The 22,335-nt window shown below is 37.7% G+C and overlaps 1 protein-coding gene across 1 annotated transcript; it reads left to right on the plus strand.

Annotated features, from left to right (window-relative positions):
• Positions 1 to 10: 10 nt before the first annotated feature.
• On the plus strand, positions 11 to 7,171 carry hscb (HscB mitochondrial iron-sulfur cluster cochaperone). Its single transcript, XM_004566722.4, has 6 exons — positions 11 to 486; positions 582 to 678; positions 4,893 to 4,982; positions 5,132 to 5,276; positions 6,519 to 6,566; positions 6,719 to 7,171. The coding sequence occupies exons 1-6, from the start codon at positions 119 to 121 to the stop codon at positions 6,811 to 6,813; spliced, it is 843 nt and encodes a 280-aa protein (XP_004566779.1). The 5' UTR covers positions 11 to 118; the 3' UTR covers positions 6,814 to 7,171.
• Positions 7,172 to 22,335: the final 15,164 nt, after the last annotated feature.

The raw sequence follows: 22,335 nt of genomic DNA on the forward strand, positions 1-22,335 counted from the left end.
ACGTAGAAGAAGAACGCTCTTCTTCCTTTGTTTTTCCGGGAAGAGATGTGTTTTGGCAGCGAACATTTCGTGTATTTATTGAGTGCACGACAGCGAGTAGTGCATTTTAATTCCAGAAATGTTGTCTGTCAACTCTTTGAGGATTGTTGGCTCATCCCGGGCTGTACTGCACTCAAGCTGGCTAACCACCAACCGAGTGCTTGTTTCTAAAGCTGTTACATGTACAGCTTACTGTATGTCTACCAGCCTCCACAGGAAGGGCACATGGCACAGCAACATGAACTTCAGAGCACTCAGAAAGGGGAGAGAGCTGTTTTACTTCACTAATCAATCCGCTTCACCCAGGAATTGCTGCACAAGTCAAATTAAATTGAACTGTTGGAATTGTAAGCATCTTCTTGACAAAAGACCTGCATTTTTCTGCGTGTCATGCAAAGCAGTGCAGCCCCCAGTAGAAGGGACATCCTACTTCAAGATCATGGATTGGTGAGTTTCTTGTTTACCTTAACATATGCCACCATCTTTAAAAGTTTTCCAAATGAATCCAGTCCATTCATTTTATCACGTGTTACCTTTTTCAGTGACTACACATTCACACTGGACACACAAAAGCTGCAGAAAACATACTTGCAGCTCCAGCGGTCTCTTCATCCAGACAACTTCAGCCAGAAATCTGTGGTAGGCAGGGGCAATGTAAGGGGGAAAGAGATCTGCTGAGTGAGATGGTCTGTGAGTCAGAGAACACTTTCCTTTCTATTAGTCGCCCTGTGACACAGGAAATTGGGTCTGACCCCTTCTCCCCATTTGTCCACTTGTGTGTGCATTTTTGTTTTGTCGTGATAATTCATTGTGACTTGGCCATGGGAGTAACTCTGGGCAAAGTAAGAAAGATGGGCTTGTTAAAAGACACTGACAAATGTAGGGCCTGGTTAGGGAACTTGGTCTGTTTTAAGCTACCAAGCAAGCTCAATTCATAGGAAGCAAGTTTAAGGAATTGTAGATGTGTAGACGAACAAGCATTTGTTTCTCAGGGAAAAGAAAAAAGGGGTATAAAATTGGGAAAAATGGACAAATCTAGTAATATAAACAGCTTTACATGTTGAATTGCATCAGTGTAGCTGAAGGGATTCTTGGCTGCTTATTTCAGCTATGAAAACCAGGAGGCAACTCCAGTAAGCCAACATGACTTTATGTTATTTATGCTGATAATTAAACTAGTGCTTTTCCTGCTGTGAAATGTAAAAGTGCCTACTAGGACCTGCGTTCCAAAACATTTTATATTATAACTGCAAAATCCAAAATGAGAAAAACAGAGGTATATTAAATATTTATACAGGTTAAGAAAGCAAAAGTTAACTTTGGTTTAGAAAGTTTTCATTCAATTACTCATCTTGCCTTATGAATGGACACTTTGTAACTCCTACCAGGATAAGAGGTTTCATCACAAGCTGCTAAATTGTGACTCAGGAGTCTATTTGGATAGATTAGGGAAAGTAAGTAGCTGAGATTGTTCCCCTGAAAATAATAGAGTGAAAATAGGGGGTAAGATGTTGTGACTATTAAGATGTTTTATATGCGGATTATTTTCTTTATTAGTCAAATTTGGACGGTTTGGCTTAATAAGATCACTGAAACAATTACTTCATTGTCAAGACAGTCCTGATTGTGTTTGTGTATATTGACCCATTATGTAAACTCTAATTACACTAAGGAAGGTCCATGTCACCGTCTTTTTAATTTGGCCTCTGTACACCACCAAGGTAGATTTAAGATGTTTAAAACTGTCAAAATTACACTGAAATGCAAACTTTTAACTTTGATTCAATGGGTTTAATACAAAGTATTGTATTACCTGCTTTGGCATTTTCAGATCCTCCTAATTGGACAGTTGATTGACAATCACAGTCGTGGTGAGGCTGAGGTTGATTCCTTGTGTATTTTATGAAACTTTATGTAGATATAATATCTGACATTCATTCAAAGTTTTGAACTAATATCTAGTGGATTTTCACTGAAGTTCTTAATATGATGTCAGATTGCTGCGAGTAAATAGGGTCACCATAATACTGAAAAAAGAAAAGGAAAAATTAGGAAAGCACTGGCCAGCTGAATAACACCAAAAGCCTTGATGGACCATTATAAGGCAACTCTAGTAGATGGTTTACAACAAGACAACACCAACAAAACACTGGTTACACTCAAGAACAAGGAAGTCATAATAGGAAGAGAGATGGCTCATCATCTGCCAATCATGGTAGATGCAGTGTTATGGGAGGGACATAATATGCCCCACAAGTGTTTACTGATCAAGCGACCGCTACCAGAAGTAGCAGGATCTATTCTCAAGTGCAGTTTCTTCTCACGTTCACCCAAATACAGCAAATCAGACAGCACATTACAGATAAGCATACTGCAAACGCAACCCAAGAACTTCTCAAGGCAAAAGAATGGGATAATCTTCAATGGCCAAGTGAGTCACCTGATCTCAACATAGAAGAGCATGCTTTTCAGTAAATGAAGATAAAACGGAAAGGAGAGACATACAAACAAGCAGGAAGTGAGTAGTTAAGACTAGCAGAGGGTCTCAATGGGAGAAACGGCATTTGGTGATGTCCATGTTTTCTGGACTTCAGGCAGTCATCAGAAGAGAATTTTTGTCCACGTATTAAAAATCATTCTCATATTTAAAGTTATATCATCAGTTTTCCAAATTTTTTTGTGCCTTTGTTTAATCTAAAATCCACTGCAGTGGTGTACAGTAGCACGGCAGTATTTTTGTTTTGTTTGGTTTCCCCCCCAGCTACAAATAGGATGATATTGTCTATTGCTCTGGAAGAGTTTTGACAAGTTGAAGAAAAATGACACAATTTTGCTGTGATGTCATCAGGGGTATTTCAGCTTGTGCTGAGAGATGGCAAATTTAGAGTTTGAAAGATAAAGATATGTACCAAGGGGAGAGGATATCTTGGAAAAACCTATCACTTGCATTATTTTGCATTATGTCACTCTGTGACATACTTTTTTTTTTTTTTTGTTCATCAAAAATTAATAAGGAGCAGTATGTAGGACTAAGGCTGGGATTCTGTTCCCTTTAGACGAGCACACAGAATGCAGCTAACTTTAAGGTTATATAATTATATAGCTTTGGTTGTTCATTTGTTTACATTTTTTGCTTTAAAATCCAATTAGCTTTCATTTAGTTTCTATATTTTTGTTTTCTAAATTTCAGAATATTTAGCTGTAATTAAGTAATTAAGTTGCATATATTTAAAGGATATTTAACAGGTAGCAAATTTCTGATGTAATTAAGTTATGTAAATATCCCAGACTCAGCAAATATACAAACCAGTGCCTTCTCATGCTTGATGTTTTGACAAACTCAGCCAAATTGAGTCTGACAATGACAAATGTACAGGTAAAATCGCATAGTGGCTGGGCAGAGAAGTTCCACAGGCAAAATAAATGGTAGGTTATGTAACTGCAGAAGGTAGAACACCCATATTAGTGTCATCGAGCACAGAGGGTGTAGTTTGCAACAATATGACTACCCCTCACCTTACTGTTTGTTTGTTTTTTTTTATTGGGGGGGGGGTTGCATCATATTTTTAGCTGAGCATACACCAGTGTGCAAACACTAATTTAATACTGAATGTTCTTTTCTTACAATAAATCCTGTACAATGGACATTTAAGAGTTCCATAACTTTGTGAGGTAAATACTAAACCACTAGAGATCTTTTTTCCATGAAATAGACAATAAAAGGAAAGAAGTTTAATTTAGGAAAGAAGTCTGATGTTTTCTTAATCTTTGCATTTGTAAATTGTCACTTCCTTTAGTTCAAAAAAGAATTTTGTGTCAGGTTTGAGGTTCCTGCCAAATCTTATTGAGCCCACAGCTCATTTACGGTGAGACTGTAAGGGTGATCACTTGCCTAACAATTTCACATAAGGAAATAAGGCTTGTCCCAGTGCATCAGTTTTAATGTGTTAGATGTTATTTTACAATGTGGTAAATAGTGTTAAAACTCCCCATTTTCCATTTCCCCCCTTGTAGATCATTAAGAAAAATGCATGGCAGTTTACGAGAATAAACATTATGAATGCAAGATGGAGAGGAGATGTATTGCTTTGGGTGTAATTTATTCTGTACACTCAGGTGGAAAAGCGAAAGGCAGAATGTTGTCATGATATGATATGAAAGCTAAACTCATATTCAGCAGAATGTGAGAGGGGAGAGGTAGCCTAAATTGTTTCTTTATACACAACCTGTCCAATATTGTACTGAATCTGTTTTATTTATCACCACCTCTGGCCATTTTTTTCTTAATTAGACATCTTCCACCCTCAGGGGTTTGCATCATATATAGAAAAGTCATTACTTATATGAGGCAGCCACCTACTGCATTGGTTGTTATTAGAGAAACAGCCTCACACGATGGGCCCATGGGTCAGAGCTTCCGACTATTGATTTTCACCAGAGCCGACAGACCTGATAGCTGCAAAATGTTCTCAGATCTGCCAACCATTTCGGAGCTCTCACCCCCGCTCCCACCCAAACCTCACATCTTGTTTCCGCACATTTGTCATGTCAAACTCACACCTGCATCTCCTGAAGGGTCCCAAACTGCTTGACTGCAAGAGTTGATGCATGTCATACAGATAATTATCAGTATCATAAAGGTTTTTGACAATGCTATAGATTGCGATTGCAAAGTGTAAAATCACTCACATTTTCTGTGAATATTGTAAAGGTTCATTCTTTCAAATCCATAGCAATACAAATAAAAACAAAACATTATAATACAGCCTTGCTTTTCCTTTTTAATAAATGATTTTGGATTGAACTTGCTATGCTTAGAAATAATCCTAACACAACACATCCCTCTTTTGCAGAAAGAACAGGAGTATTCAGAAAGCCAGTCTGCTCTCGTTAACAAAGCATACGGCACTCTGCTTAAGCCTTTGAGTCGTGGTCTTTATATGGTGAGTTTCAAATCTCTGATTTAACTTGTAGCAAAATTCGTAATTACAAGGTCTGTCTGTGTGATCACGTTCGTCACCATTTGGCAGTCAAGACTGGTGTCTTACATCTAAAGGAGCAACCTTTGACAGATTCCCATCATATGTTTCAGCTGGAACTAGAGGGAATGAATATAGAAGAGGGCACAGACTCTGGAGCTGATTCAAATTTTCTAATGAAGCTGATGGAGATTAATGAGGCCCTCGATGAAGCACAGGCTCCAGAAGAGGCCATTATGATTGGCCGAGATATAAAAGGTAAACAAGTTGTTATTTTAACTTTACTTAAGTAGATTTCTAGCAAGTCGTTTGCCTAATGTAGCAAAAGTGGATGTGTAATGTACATTTTTCTGCATGTCAGATGTATCTACCTCAGTCTAAATCGTCAGTTATTAAAGTGTGAGATGAGAATCACTTAATGGCTGAACTGCACACATGCTTGATTTTAAGGGTCAAGGTTGCAATCCCTTAGATTTCAGCTCTGGTCTATCTGGAAACACCTGTGGTTACCATAGTAACCTCAAGTGCAGTGTAGCACTACATCTAACACTCCTCAAGGAGCTACTCTTGTCAGAAATACAACAGAGAAGCAAGGGATTTACCCATTTTCACAGCAACCAAACAGACCAGCACTGGTGGAGTGCATATGTAGGCAGATTGAATCCAAGGTGAGAATGACATGAACAATGAAATATAGTAAATGAAAAGGTCATTAAACACTGAATACACAGTAATTACTCAGAATCATTAATGCAGAATAAATACTAAAAATGAACAGGATAAAAAAAAAAAAACTGGATTATGGAAGAATGTACTCGTGTCCCAGGAAATGCAGTGTGAGCAGCTTTGAATTTCTCATTGTGATTCAAAACTGCTCACGCTGAAGGTGTCACAAGAAAAACATTTTTAAATGTCAATTGTAGTGCAAAACGCTCAGCATAATGTATGTCTGTTTGCTACTGCAAGGGGCTTTATACATGGCAGACAGCAGTCTCCACACGCCGCTATCTATTAGTCCTTAAAGACAATGTCCCTATACAATTGTTTTGGATTTTTCAAACAGAGCCAGTTGCTGGTTGATGGAGCAGATACAATTGTGTGCCTTCAGATTCAATTCAGTATAGCTCACATCATGCTGCATGTGGCAGAACTTGCAGATTTTGATGAGTTTTTATTGAGCTTAAGGATGATTAAAATTTAACCTTGTCTCTGAAGAGGACAAATCATAGGATATTAGGAAATGTGCTTGTCCAATGGGAACAGTTTCACTGACTACAGTAGTTTTTAATTTGCCCCCAATTTTACATAACAAATGACCCATTACATTACAGAAACAGTCATAATTGCCTCCCAGTAAAGTCAGTACGTGACAGACTTGCCTATGTGTATAGAATCTGTACAGTTTCTAAGTAGATCTCTTCACTGTGAATAAACAGCACCACGTGTGGGGTATGTTGTAAACACGTGCAGATATAGAACTTGCCTTTTCCTTACCTGCAGGAAAACTGGCAGACTTGACAGCGCATATAGATGCTGCTCTTCGTAAAGGTAATAATATTCAGATGCTGCTTTGAAACAGTGTCTATTCCTCCCACTCATTCTTCTTTGTGTGTTTTGTAATCTAGTTGAAGCTTCCCTTTAAGTCACTGAGTGAGTCATTGATTAAACCTCCTTTTTCACCCTCTTTCTTTCTTTTTCAGGAGAGCTACAGGCCGCAAAAGCAATACTTGTCCAAATGAAATACTATGCAAACATTGAAGAGAAAGTAAAGGAAAAACTTTCAGAATTCCTGTAGTTTTCTCACTATTTAAACCACTTTATGAAACATTTTTGACACTTTGTGCAATTCTATACAGAACATTTTAATCTATTGTACATTTATCTTGGGAGCATGTAATGGTATTTTTAAAGCTGAATAATAAAACTTTACTTGTAATGCATTATCTACAGTTGCATTAATGGTAATAATTGCTTTTTTTCCCAATGAAAAACTATAGATGTATATCTGTAATTGGATGAGTACAATATCTCCCTTGAATTCCACTAATTTCACAAGGCTAATTGTATCAACTTGTACCTAATGTGTCATTAAATATGACAGAGATCTATAATTGGCTCTGATTAAAATGCTGCTCTGAGTGTTTATATGATTATCCTGCCTATCAGTTCAGCTTTTTGTCATGTGGGGCTCACACATAGATGAACGATCCCCACACAGTTCCTCGGAGTACCTTTAGGTGGAGACATAACACCTTAACAATCATAAAGAAAACCAATACTTGGTGTACAAGCCAGATATAAGACCAGAAGGAAGCCCTTAATTGAGGCGGACAACCTTATGAATTATTAATGGTTGTTTCATATGTCGCTTTAATGCTATGATAATCAGGATGACCCCCACTGAATGACGATTATTTGATGAATCTAAGATTCCTGCTCTGTCATTTATAGCTCATAAAATGAATGTAAATAGCCCCTGCACACCTGTGCCAGCAGCGTACTGGTGCATGCATCAGAATGCAAATTCATGCACCTTCACATACACATGCTTTCATTTTTCATTTTTTTTTAATGTAATAGAGAAAAATCCTCATAATTTTGTAATTACAAATTGGAGTTCAAATCACATGTAGAAAGATACTGATAGAGGTGTAACTACTCTGACATATGTGGTGAGGCACTTCATCTGAGAGAGCCATTAGCTCACATATCCTGTAAAAAATATCATTTGTATATACTAGGATCACACACTAAACTGTATGTGTATGAATAGTTTTACTCTTTTTTTTTTTTTTTTTTTCTGTGTGTGACAGTCCTCCGGAACATCCTACTGTAACACATCCTGACTGGTGGTTTATCAAGTCTGGAACAACAGTGTCATACGTCTGAGGCTGTTTGGGTTTTTTAAACTATGGCGAAGCAGTTTCCTTAATGCACATGGATAGACAATGAATTAAACAGCAACTACGGTGCCTTTAAATTAATGAGAAAATGTGATCGACTAACAGTGAGGCCACTGCTGTCTCCCAGAAGTTGCTGAAATTGAGTTTGAAAGAGAAGAAAGAAGGGAAAAAACTCACTACAGGCGAGCTGTGAAATTGACTTGGATGGGATGGCTTGGCAAAGGACCTAGGTACATGTGACCACTGTGCAGCTTCTGGAATGAGTTAGGTCAGCTTCAGGCGCACTACATAATGTGCTGCTGCTGATGGAGTGTTTACTAGTTATGCTGCACTGGTTTAATCCAACAGTTATATTGAGGTCTACATGACCCAGGACATAGAATTCCCCTTAGTTACTGTAATGGTTGTACATCTGGCAAAATAAGCTTTTTTGATTTCAAGATTTCGATGACATGGGAAGATACCGCTGTTATGTGTGGTCACTAAATATGAAGTTCCAGCCTGTAGCTGGTCAGCTTAACTAAAGGTTTTCAAGAAAAAAGTAGTGCAAACTTGGCATCTCCCAGTTATTTGTCTGCTCAATTTTTTAAAGCAATTTTTTAAGCATTGTTCAGTTATCTAATCTAGAATCACCAGTCACATCGGACACAGTTTTTTATATATATTTTTTTAAATTCAGACTTGTGAATTCTACCTTTTTTGTTTTTGTGAAATTCTCTCACATTCAAAATTTTAAGACCCATGTCTCTTTTTTCATATCTCTGGATTTGCATATAGGGGTAAAAGAAGAATAGCTATCCTGGTTTTGTCCCAAAGAAATAAAATTAGCTCGCCATCGCCTTTTACTTTGTCTCTCAGTGTTTTAATCGTCAGAAATACCAGTGTACAGTTTAACTAGATGATATGTTCTGGATATGTACTTGCACAGTGACAGCACATAGACTGTTACTTTGATTCGATTCCAAAGCAACCGAAGGCAATGTGTCTCTTTTCTCCCCCAAATTTATGCAAGCAAAGTTAACTAGCTCCTGGCTATAGTTTAATACTTAAAGGATCCACATAAGAGTGATATAAATCTTCTTGTCAAACTCTTAGCAAGAAAGCAGATGTGTACGTCCCAAAATTTCAAAATATTCTTTAAATTCTGTTGCAGTAATAATGAGATGCGTACTAAAAAGTAATACTTTTGCTGATCTAAAGTCAAATGATAGACGATGCTTATTTTGTACTCCAGGCAAGTGTTTCACTTGATTTTAGAATATCAAAAGCCTCAGGTTGAAGCTCGCAGATAAGGAAGGTTGAAGCTCGCAGATAAGGACATTTGTTGGAAATGTCAGCAGGAAGTCGGGACTCTAGTTCATATGTTGTATACATGTCGGAAAAATGATTATTTGTGGGATGGGATCATCAACTTGGTGAATGATATTTTTAAACTTAATCTTTCTAAATCTTCAGCTATATGCGTCCTGGGCCTACTACCTGACGATAACATTCTCTCAAAAAAACAGAGATTGTGGATGCGTCTGGCTTTTATAACTGGTTGCAGGGTAATTCTTAGGCATTGGAAGTCATCCAGCCCCTGTTCTTTCAAGGAATGGACCGAACAAATGTCTAGGATGGCATCATATGAACGGGTTATGTATAGAATGAAGGGAAGAGAAGATATCTTTGAGCAGGTCTGGGGTCCCTTTTTGCGGTACATTGACAATGTCTCTTAGACATTATGATAAATGGTCTCTTAGAGGGATATTTCATGTGTCATTGGTATTTTGGTTGTTGTCTTTTTTTTTTTTTTTTTTTTTTTTTTTTTTTGCACCAGGGGGTTTTACCCTTATTCGTTTTTGTTTTTGCTGATGTTTTCCAGGAGGCGGTGTATTATTTTGTTTCTCCTGGGTTTTATTTATTTTATTTATTTATTTATTTATGTAATTTTTTTTTTTTTTTTTTTTTTTTTTTTTTTTTTTTTTTTTTTTTGTTAGTGTGTTGTTTGTTTGCTTGTCTTAGTTTGTTTGTTTGTTTAGAAACGGACAGAGAACTGACAGTATGATTATTGCAGTTGTATATTTATTTATTAATGTTTCTGTCCATCCAAAAATATTAATAAAAAAAAAAAAAAAAAAAAAAAGAATATCAAAAGCCTCTAAAATTGTGACTAATACTGGTTGTAGTCAGAGCGTAATTCATCTCCGTATTAGCTTAGCATAAATATCACAACAAGATTAATATATCACAATGTTGTCATAATCCCATTAAACTGCAAAGGTAGTGAGCCATTGCAGCACTTTTGACTAAAACCTACTGGAAAAATCCCTCATTACATCATCTTTGGCTTGCAACGAAGGAGTATAAACACCCAAGGATTCAATATAGACCTTCAGCTATGGATGTAAACAGTCAGCAGATAAAGGTCTGAGTGACAAAGGTCAAAACCAGTAGAGGATGACTCAATGGAGCAACGCTCTTTTCTGCTCACAGCTGAGCAGAAGTCTTTATGATCCTCACCCCTCTGCTTAGCTTGTGTGTGACTCATCCGCTGAGTGTCAGTCCCATCATCCCGCAGACACCTCAAGCCTGCTGCGTGTATCCTACTTGTGTCTCACAAAGTAGTAATACCATTATAATCTACCACCATTAGGCTTTCTTCCCACTCTCAATTTAGTGTGTTTTCTGTTGTTTGCCTCATTCTTTTAATAACTGGAGTCTCTGTGTCATAAAAGAGAGTCTCTAAGCTATAGCTTACTTAAAACATGCTGCTCTATAAAATGTTCTCTTTGAATATTTGGATCGGGACTGTCCACACTTACTGGCCACTTCATTAGGTACATCTGCACAACTGCTTGTTCATGCAAATATCTAATCAGCGATGGAAGAAGATATACAGATGTCTCTGAATACTTCGCCTATTGAACCTTCAAGCAGATTTGTTATGTCAGTTAAGAACAGGAAACCGAGGATACAGTTTGCATGAGCTCACCAAAGCTGGACAAGTGCAGATTGGAAAAATGTTGCCTAATCTGATTAGTCCACTGCGACATTTGGTGGAAGGGTCAGAATTTGGCATAAACAACATGAAAACATGGATCCATCCTGCCTAGTATCAGTAGTTCAGGCTACTACTAGTGATGTAATAGTGTGAGAGAATGGCCACTTTGAACATTTTGGGCCACTTAGTAGCAATTGAGCATCATTTAAAAGCCATAGCCAACTGTATTGTTGTTGCCCATGTCTATCCATTTGTGACCACGGGGTATCCGTCTTGTAATGGCTGCTTTCAGCAGGGTAACACGCCACGTCACAAAGCTCAAAATCATCTCAAACTGGTTTCAAGCTGGTGAATCTGACATTAAGTTCTCTGTAGTCAAATGGCCCCACAGGCAGCAGATCTCAATCTACCAGAGCACCTTTGGGATGTGGTGAAAAGGGAGATTCACATCATCGATGCTATCATGTCAATATGGATCCAAATCTATGCGGAAATATTTCCAGAAACGTATTGAGCCTGTGCCAAAAATGGGTCTAACCCAAACAAGCAAGGTGTATGCAATAAAGTAGGTGTCAAGTGTAAATTAATTATATAATCATTATGTTATAACTTTCATATTGCTTACTTGCACACACACATTACCCTTTCAGAATACTCATTTAAATGTACGAAGAATGTTATTTATTTTGAGTGGATGGAAACCGTCATTGGTGACAAGTAGATATAATTTCTTTTTTCTGTAGTACACAGTAAGTCCTTTCCCTATGTACTGCTAAATGGGAGGGAGGAGGAAATCAATGAGATCAGAATCATAAGGGCATTCATACAATGTAAATCACCTTTCAACATATATCATGAAAAAGTCCGTTCAAACGCCAAAAGCACACTGCAGTGAATCAGCACTGATGATACCTGTTCTGCCTGCCAGTGTTATCCAATGCTCTGTATGTTTGCCAATGTTTGTCTCCATCAAGAGACCACACATAGCTAAAATAAAAACAATACTAATACTCTTTGTCATAGAGTATATCAGCAAAACTGTTAACTCTCCTGGCTTTAAACTAACAAAGGAAGGTGGATATGCTGCACTTATTATGTCATATAATGTGATGTGTATACATCAGTCAGGTATAATGCTAATTGTGAGGCTAAGATGGTCTATTTTTTAAACACACTGTTAATAACATGAGAGTTTTTTTTATTGTACATAGTATAAAATGGCTAGTTTCTGTATTCAAGCTTGGGTCAAGTGAGAGACTTGTAATACCAATTGCAGAGACCCTGTTGGTGGGTTAAACACTGATAATAAGTTTTCACACTCTGTGGTGTATGAAATTCTAATTTCAAATGTCCTTTGTTAAAAAGGTACTTTATGATTCCAATCTCATCTTTCATCCTTTCAAACTCTGTTTAAAATTCATGCAAAGACATGCAAAGACTGAGAAAAGATTTGTGCCTGTCACCACCGACTTAGGTTCCACTGATTGCATTGAAGTTTTCTGTATAATTGTTGTGTTTTTGGTTTTGTTATTTTCTTTCTAAAATTTTCTTTTTTTGTTGTTATCGGTGCATTTTGCATGTCAGAGCCCGTCTGCGACCCTGAACTGAATAAGTAGTTACAAGGATGTATGAATGGACAAAGAGCTGTAGAATTTTTCTGAGGCAATGTAAAAAGTTGAAACACAACAGCTCAAGAAATGAAATTCCTGAAGTCAGTATTTTACACAAAAGTACCCACGAATTATGAAGCACAGCAGTAATGTTCTGTTTTATCTGAACTTGCACCAGCATTTTATATTAAACATGAGCAACAGAAGTTTGTAGCACGATACGAATACTGTAATAATATTTTTTCCCTCTGCTTTTTAAATATGTGGGAAGCTTGCATCACCTTCCTCATTGATTGTCTCAGTTTTCTGCTCCTTGTTTCATTTTATCTTCAGCTTTTATGGCAAATCGGTTCATTGAATCTTTGGATGTGATATCTCACACAGCCTAGATTGCCTTGCTTTTCCTCATTGAATGTAATTATAAGTTAAATCAGAACACACTTTGACAATAACTGCCTTTGTTCTCAGCTACGTGTTTGTGGGGAGAATTCCCAGAGGTGTGATCCTTGCTGCAGCAGACTAAGCTTTTGATATAGGCCCTGCCGGGAGATTTCTGATGGGATCTGTGCTCTCCTCAGCAATATGAGGGAAAAGCTCGAGCATTTAGACACAGTGTTTTTGTGTGTTTGTGCACACATGGTTGTATGTGTATCTTCAAATCCCTCTGACTTCTAAGAATGGGGTATTGGCTTGCCAAAAAGCACCAGTCAAGTAATCCCCTTATCAACTGCCCTGTGAAGGACCTCTTGTCACACGTATTCCTTCAAATGATTTTTGGTTTGATGGGGTGCATTGCACCTGTCAAATACACGTGCTTCTTCTCATTGCAATTTCTTTTTTAAATGATTCACACAACTTAGATTAGCCTAGTCTCCCACTGGTGCATATTAGGTTTGTCTTGTTAATTAGCTACAGAATTTGTGAACCAGTCAACATGGTCTGTAGAAAACTTAGCAATTGGGTCACCATAACCTAGCTGAAATGGAAAGGTGTGATCTTTCTAGTAAAGTGCTTATACAGGAAGCTTGTTTCAAACTGCACATTCGTCATATCCCATATGTTACAGCTGCATTTTCTTACCCCTAAACGTGTGGGTATGCAAAAACAGAAGAAGAAGACACAATGCATTTACGTCAAATAAGCCAATAAAAACAAATATCAAATATCTGCTATGTTTACAACATTTCTCCCACTCAGATGAGAAATCTCAGTGGAAAAAGTGGGATCCGCTTTTAATTAAACATCTGTGAAGCAGGAGGCTGCATGTGGATCTGCAAGTTAAGAGAAATTTTTAGGCGCACGGCTGTCCCATTGAAACACCAGGAGATATTCCTTCAGAAGGCTCCTTTGTGGCTTTTGAGTTTGCAAAGCCTTTGAAGGAAAAGAACCAGGGGTTTTAAACAAGGTGTATGCATGTGGATGCACAGATCAGCCATTCACTTTCAGCTGAGTGCAGAGCAAAACACTTGCCTCTGGTGAGATCGCTCTCCTCACCTTATCTCCTGTCGTACACTGCAGACACTTCCTGCTGCCTATCTTACAGCAATCACATTGTCCTCGGTTCAGATCTAGCCTGTTAGTTTCTCATCTCATCTGAATACCATAGGCAGTATTGTGTTTCGTTGCCTAACCGAGCTCTGGATTCCCTTCTGAAAACTCAAGTGGCTTAAAATTTTGACCGAGCTGTGTAAACTAAGAAATGCACTCTTTGAACTGATTTTATGTGGTACACGGCACTCAAAAATCTGTCAAAAAATGTTTTAGTGCAACTTTGGTAAGCTACAAAGCCGCACTGCTCGATGGATTGTTTTGAGCATTATGGCTACCATAGTCAGGAGCCTCGCAGAGGAATCCGGGTCCAAAACTCTTTCCGCTTCAGGTCCCAAAGTCAAACGAACACTGCAGCATCACTGAGAGTTAAAAACTGTCTAATTCTTTCATCTTTAATAAAATGATCAATGTTGCTGCTTTAACAGGTGTAACAATGAAGTTTAACATCCAAGCATCCATGAAAACAGAATGTATTAAATTTAACGGAGTTAGAAGTTAGCAAAAAGTTAGCTCACTAGTTTCTACCTAAACATGATATACCATGTTCTGAAAGAGAGATTTGTGAAAAAATTTAAATGTACAGCTTTGCTATCACTTCCAACATAAATGAAGACAGGAAACTAAACAGCAGTGACGTCTGTAGGGTTACTGAAGTTGGGCTACCTTGGTATTTAATGATGTGCTTTGTGATCGCTAGCAACACAGCTATGTTAGCATAACATAAACAGTGAAGCTGGAGAATGAATGCTAACTTTTTTCAGTGTTGCCAACTCCTCAGTAAGGAAAATCACTGTTGGCTATCCTAAAAGTCGCTAGAAGTCGCTAAATGACGTCCTCACCTAATTTGCATAATTTGTCCTGCATATGTAATTGTATCAGTAGCTGTAGCTGTAGGAGAGAGACATAACATCGTGGAAGAGACAAAGTGATTAAAAAAAAACACACACACTAAAAGCATTTAGAATATATAGAATATTTTTAGAACTACAAATTAAAATTTTCTTTCTCTTTTCTTATTATTGTTTTCAGTAATTCCAACCCTCCTCCTTTATCCGGACTTGGGACCGGCAAAGTGACCCAAAATAGGCACTCTGGCGGAGTAACTTTTTTTGTGTGTGTCTTTTTAAGTAGTTTTAAACCTTGTCATCCACAAAAAGTAACAGTAAAAGAAGAACATTTTTAACCATTATCAATCAAAATGGACATAGCAGCCAGCCAGCGGCTTCACTCATGTGGGATTAATTTGCAGTTTGTAGCATAGGGGTGAATATCTCCTACTCTGACATCAGCTGGGGGCGACTGCTGCATGAGGACTACCTGCCGCCTATAGTATTTAGTATTTATTACTTAACTATATAACCATGTTAAGATGAAATGGTGAACTATGACCACAGTTAAATGATCATAATGGCTGTTTGTTACTTCCTTCTAAAACAACACGTTGAAGTTTCCACTTTAAAATGATTTCTTTTCAAACACACTCTATTCACAACATCAAACAGTTGGAGTTAGAAAGCTCCATTTTAAAGTTATCATGCCGCCGACTTTCATCACATTCTTCACACCACATTAGGCCACTGTTACAACTATATACTATAACAATATACGCTGTTTTTACATGGATAAGAAAACTGAGCAGTGTTATGGTTTCTGTTTAAGATAATGGCTCTACACATCATAGAGTCCTCGTTGTCACTTCTTCGTAAAATTGAACTGAAGTGAAAGCATTTATTGTAAATAGCCCAACCTTTTATAGATTGTAAGCTGCATTGGTGAGGCTCGGTAAGCTTCCCCAGACAGTGTGAATGCTAATGTGCAATCTTCAAGTTAAAAGACATCACACTGAGGCTCAGCTTTACTGCGTGTGGGCCAGCCAAGATTCATTTTCGAGGGGAAGGAAGACAAGATGATTGCATTGTAGTGCAGGTACAAACCAATTCTGTGCTTTGAAAACAAAATTCTGTCACTGACTTTTATTACTATGCAGGAATTCAGCCAGATCCCTGCACCTGTGGCAGTATTATTGCCTTGACTCAATATTGCCCCTCCGTCTCAACACATTCTCCTGCTTTTTCATATAGCGGAAGAACATTTGCAGTCACCAGCAAATAATAATTTGTAAGGCTTTGCTTTCTAAGCAAACAAAAGAAGCAACAGTCGCCTCTTCGCTTTTGCTGCTGATATCTCCCATAATGATGACTCTTTTCGCTCCATGCATCCTACCAAGTTCAACAACGAGCTAACCTTTTTCTACTGCAGCTGTTTCTATGACAACGCAAGCCCCTGCTGCAACTTTAAAGCGTGATAAACACAAAAGCCAGATAATGGATTTGATCGATCTCGTTACTCTCCATGGGAGTGATATCAAGACTGATAGGGATATTTCTGCTAACAGGCAAGATCAAAAGGTGATGTTTTGCTCTACTTACCAATTTGCTGCAGTTGATTATTTATGAACAGCCTGTTAGGGTTATCGCAGGATTTCTTTAAACTGTCATTTTGTTTTGAGTGTGAATACATCACGACGTTTAGCAGAATGTTTACAATAATATGCTAATATCCAAGTAGATTTATTTCTCGGGCAGAGATGCAGCCCTGCCTGTCCACGGTAGGAAAACATAACTGCATTAGTGCCAGCAGCAGTTATTGAATTGTGTGCTATATGAAGCTCTGGTCACTGGAAGAAAACCTTGGGCTTTTCACTGACTTGCTTTCTTCATTGCATTTGACAGGACAGTGTCCACATAAATCAATCCTGTTGCCAGCTCAAATACCTTTGAGAAAGTATTGTGTCATTGACCCTTGGGCTTCAGTGCCCCTTCGGTTAAAAACTGAAGAATATGTTGTCCACTTTACTGGTGCCGTAAGCTGTAAAATACGGATTGCTGTTGTAATCCAGACTCTGGGAAAAAAAAGTGCAACACGTGATGATGTGTGGCACAACGATGATGCACGCTCCTCAGTTTGAGTCTCTTGCCAATCACCCGAGTGGAGTGAAATTAATCACTCTCAGGGCTGTCAGTTGGCGTCAGCCAGGAGACATTTATCTTTGAACCCATGTCAGTAATTTGGCAATAACGGTTCCTTTGATTAATTCACTGCCTGAATCTCTGCCAGGAGAGCAGGAGTTCACAGACAGTGACAGATTGATGATGCTTGTATCCTGTAATTCTGTGGCCCTCAAACTTTACAGTGATTAGGCTTGCGTAAAAAAAAAAAAGACAATACAGATAAATGTCGTATACTAAACTACACTTATCATGATTTACTGTATATGAAACACTGCCTGAGTGCAGACACATCTTCTAAGGTGGGTTGTCAGTGTTGTTAGACAGTTTCAGCTGATTTCAGGCTAGTTATAGAGCAGTGCTGTGGATTGCTTTCCAGCACTGGCTGACTGTGTCCCCAGATCAGCTTTAGTCATGCTGCTTAAGCAAAAGTGTTGACACATCTCAAGCTAACAAAGTTCATTTGAGCATGCACCGAAAAAATTCCTCTAGGAAGGGAAGACACAATACTTTGTCAAACCTGAAAGAGAAAGTGCTCATTCAGCAGGTGTCGTTGCACATATTGCCACCATCTCTTGATTTGTCATTTGGACAAACTTGATGTTCACTTCAATGGCTCTCAAGGGGTTTGCCTGAGAGGTAAACAACGCTCTAAGGATATCTTATTCTTTTTCATTTGACAGCTCAGAATGCAATCCCAGGTTTCCCAGGCATTATTTATTTATTTATTTTCAGATTTCCACACAACCTTTCTTTAACAGGCTAAATGGAAATTAATGACTGTTATCTTCCACACTGTTAAATCTATTAGTGGGAAACACTGAGCATCACGTGTGTTATTATTTTAATTCATCTAAATGTCAAGATGAAAAATTGCCATCTTTACTGAATTTAATTGGTATTCTGAATTTAAAAAATGTTTTTAGTGTCAAATTGGAATTATTCATAAGAAAATAATACATAAAATACATAAAAAGTAAACCCTCCATGGACCACTTGTCAAAATGACTAATGCAATAAAGCCAGTGTTTTAGAACAAAACAGCTCTCAAAGAACAATGAGCCAAAGTTGTTTGGTAACTGGACAGACACATACCGATGAATGGAAGTCTTGTGGCAAAGACTGCAGGAAATAAAGCAGGTCTCGATTTAACAAGTACAGTAGCCGGCTATATCTGACTTGTTTGTCAGATAGAGACAGCTACTGTTTCCAAAGTGAGTTCATAGCTGCATTTTTGACAGTGTAGGTCGTGGGAAATTGTTACTTTGCCAGCTGGTGGTCTCATCTGGCTTATCAATTTCTCCCCTCTCCATGGATCTTTCTTCATCTCTCGCTTCTTGCAGTCATCTTTCCTCCAGAACATCTCAATAAAATGTGTGCTTATTTCTTTTGTCTCACCTGTTCATTTTCTGCTTGACTGTTTAGACAAATATAATCTTCTACCTATCCATCATTTACACGAACTCCTGCTGCGGGGTTGACTAGTGTGACTCCGTGTGTTTTCTAGGCCTGACAAATACTTGCCAGTTGATGGGGGGGGGGGGGGATTTTTTGAAGTCTTGAAACTATATAGTGTGTGGGTGATATATTTCACTCTATATTTCATTCAAGTGTAGGTTTCTGGCTGTAGCCATGGAAAGACAACCGCACTGTGACCCCTCCCTTGGTAATACCTTATTAAAGTTAAATTCTGTAATTTAATGTAATGGAATAGCTGTAATTGGATTAGTATACTTTACAGCCATTATGCTTATCTTCACAGCTTTCCCTGAAATCTCTTAAATGTTCTTCTTACTGATGTACGTTCTTACACTGGTTAGTCCCCTGGCAGAGCGATTGCAAGAGGTCTAGCAAGCATATCATCCTCACATTCAAGTGTAGATATGCAGTAACCATTAAAATCACAGATAGTGACCTTATATACTGTTCTGGAAAGGGAACCCTTTATAAAAAAGAAATGACAAAAAAAGAGGTTCTATTTCAAGACTGGTGACTTTTTCAAAATACATAAAGAGCTCTGAATGGCTGCACAGCTGCTAACTACTACTCCATCTTTGGCATGCCCCCTTGGCTGATTCCAGCTGCCTGCTGAAGGAATTAAGGAGATTTGGAGAGCCTGGGCAGATGTAACAGCTGAGTTGACGTTAGCCTGCATGGGACAACATACTGCTCAGATAGAGAGAAATGCTCTGCACTAGTAACCAGGAGGCTTAAGGATGTCGCTCGCTTCATTATGTCCCAGACAAGCTTTCTGACTTGCAAGCCAAAGTGTATTTTCTGCCCGCTGCCCACGTGGATTTTAAGGCATGGAGATAGAGGACTGGCGTGTGCAGGTGCGAAAACCCGCTAGACCTGCAAAATTTGACCACCTGAGATGACCTCAGGGAAACTAGCTGCCAGCTTAGCAGCATGTAAGTAGGATGCAAATTAGGTGAAGCTCTGGAAAAACAACTTCTCTTTCATGTTACTCATCCCAGAAATAAGCAACAAATTTAAACTGAAGAATTTAATCAACTGTTGGCAGGTTTCAGAACCAGGTTTTACGTTCTATTCACATGTGCTGCCTATCAGGATGCTGTGCAAATGGAATGACTATTTGGTCTCTGTAAGATATGTGATGGGCCCCTAGGCCTCAAGACCCATTTCCTGTTAGGTTGCTTGGCTTTGGGAATGATGCTGAACCCTGGATTGGTGTGACAGCTCACCTACATATAGTCTCTCTTTCTCCCTCTCTCAGTGTGATTGGTTGCTTGCTTTATTTTCTGTTTACTTATACACTGAGTGCATATCTAAATTTGTTTCATTTTTAATAACTAGACTTAATGAAAACGCTATATGCGGTATCCAAATTTTGTCCTGTCCTTTGATCTGTCTTGCTCTTTTATGGACAATTGTTCGATATTCCACGTACCGCACCCTACAAAGTTACTACAAATGCCATAGTAAGTAATTTATTGTGCCCAAAAGTTTTGCAACAAAGTCATAATAGGAAATGATAAATGAAGTCATCTCTCTTAGCAGTCTGTTTTTTTTGGTTTTTTTTTACCCATGACAGATTTGTTTATTTTCCTTCATTTGTGGCTGTGTGAGAACAACTTGTACTGCATCAGTATATGTGAACAGGAATATTAAATATTAATCAAGGTTAAGGGGCCCTATGTCTGAATGTGAGAATGCAAGAGAATTAAATTTGTTCCAGTTTATGAACTCAAAGTGTTTGCTCTCTGCTCTTTCAGCTCTTCTGGGATAGTGAACAAAATGATGCAAGCTCTCACCTGCTCTCCATAAAAATTTCAGTGATCAAGCACATCTTTAATAATTTCATCCCTGTGGACTTTCATATGTATGGAAAGCATACAAATTAGGAATGTTTCAAGGCTGGCTGGGAGCATAATTTTTATCACACAATTACACATATTCACTTAACCCCCTGTATCCCAAAGCAGTGATGTTTCCATGTGTCTTCTATTTGTATTATCTTTACTTATGATGCTAAATACACTATAATCAACAGGATTTATGAAGAGTTTATTGACTCTTCTGTATCTACATTATGTTCAATCCAGTTTATTTTCGCCACTTACAACTTTGTTATAGAACTGTAATGTTACATTTGTTGGAATTTCTGCTTTCATGTTGGTCAGATCTCTTTACCTTGATAAATAACATATAAATTAAAGTCACTTTGCCAAAAACTAATTGCAGCTTCTGCCTTGGGATAAAAATGATCTAACTGGCTTAGAGAGACTTGATAACATTCATGACAGATATGTTTGAGATATTCAACAAGTCATATTAAACAGTTCAAACACCTACAATTATTTTTTGGCATATAACGGAAATCACTTCATCACACAAAACTGGAATCTTCTGTTTCACCACAATGACCACAGCTAAAAATCACAAATAAAAAAACATATGTAACAATTAAATATATTGCAATATTTTATGTTTTTACGCGAGTCGCCTGTAGGCTTTCAGATCACTGGTATTATGATGCATTCAATGAGTCAGTGAAGCTCATCCTCGTTATTGAGGATTTCCAAAACTTTTCCATGGGTGTTAATGAAACACGGGTTAGAAAGACATGATGAAAACATAAATCTTAAATTGTCTTATATAATTTTAAACACATATTTGCAATATTTTAATTAAAAATGCTTTATCATTGACACTTTACAGGTGTTTTTAAACTATACGTTTGAGCTATTTAGAGTGTTTATCAGATTTTCCATTTCTTTCAGAGTTCTCAGAAATCTGAATGTTTGATCTTGTGTTCTATAGCAATTAACATTATAGACTGCAACAGCTGCAGTAGCCTGACTAATGACTGACCAGCAGATCTGTACGTCTCTTGTTCAAGTGGTTGTTTTTAAAAGTGAAATTACAAAAACAGTTGGTATAAAGATCTGCAGGTGGTGATGAATTCAACATTTTGTCACACAACAGTTAATGAGCTCTCTGCAAAAAGGATTGCATGTATAACAAACTATTTCCATCTGTGCTCGCTGTGCTACTGTTACTGATACTGATTGCATCTTGATTAAGCATTGATTGGCTTATTTCCCTGTTCCATACATGATTCAAATTCATCAGACCTCCAAAGCTGCTTAATGTTGCATCTAGCAGTAGATAACTTAAATCCACCTCTGAAGAAGGAATTACAACATCACTGACAAATCTCTTTACTACACCGCACCCTAAACCCGTCTCAAACTCTACAGGGATTGCCGACTCAAAAAGTCAAATGATGCGGTTTTCGCATTAGAGATATATAATCAAGTAATTAAAACAAAAATTGACTATATGATCATATGAATGTGATCATATAAATTTAATTAAAAATGCTTTAATAACAAATAAAAATATTCCTAGTTTAGCCTTCTGTATAGTAAACCTCATGAGAGGGATGCCTTCAAATATAGATGCTAGAATTTCTATTTTTATTTTAAAACAAAGTTTCAAGCAGTAAAAGAGAGTTTTTAAAGCATAGTCCTCTGCAGATATATTATGGTTGTTTTCTGCTATAGTAGCAGTAAAGACATACTTATTGCTACCTTCAAGGGATAGTTCGGGTCTCTAATAAGTTTGTTTGTTTTGCTGTGGACTGGAAGTCTTTTCTCTTGCTCTAAAACTCAGCTCAGTATTAATAACTCATTGTTAATAAATAAAATTAACGTATTAGGGCTATTTTCACAGTTTCTAGTTTCACTTGCCTTTCTAACAAGAACTTGAAGCACTTTAATATTCAGAAACTTAAGT

Source organism: Maylandia zebra, linkage group LG12, assembly GCF_041146795.1.
Source record: "Maylandia zebra isolate NMK-2024a linkage group LG12, Mzebra_GT3a, whole genome shotgun sequence".
In the NCBI taxonomy this organism is placed as follows: Eukaryota; Metazoa; Chordata; class Actinopteri; order Cichliformes; family Cichlidae; genus Maylandia; species Maylandia zebra.

Coding starts and splice junctions, on each gene's coding strand:
- hscb (XM_004566722.4), top strand. CDS start 119: ATGTTGTCTGTCAACTCTTTGAGGATTGTTGGCTCATCCCGGGCTGTA. Junction 4,983..5,131: donor TGAGTCGTGGTCTTTATATG/GTGAGTTTCAAA, acceptor CATATGTTTCAG/CTGGAACTAGAGGGAATGAA. Junction 6,567..6,718: donor AGATGCTGCTCTTCGTAAAG/GTAATAATATTC, acceptor TTTCTTTTTCAG/GAGAGCTACAGGCCGCAAAA.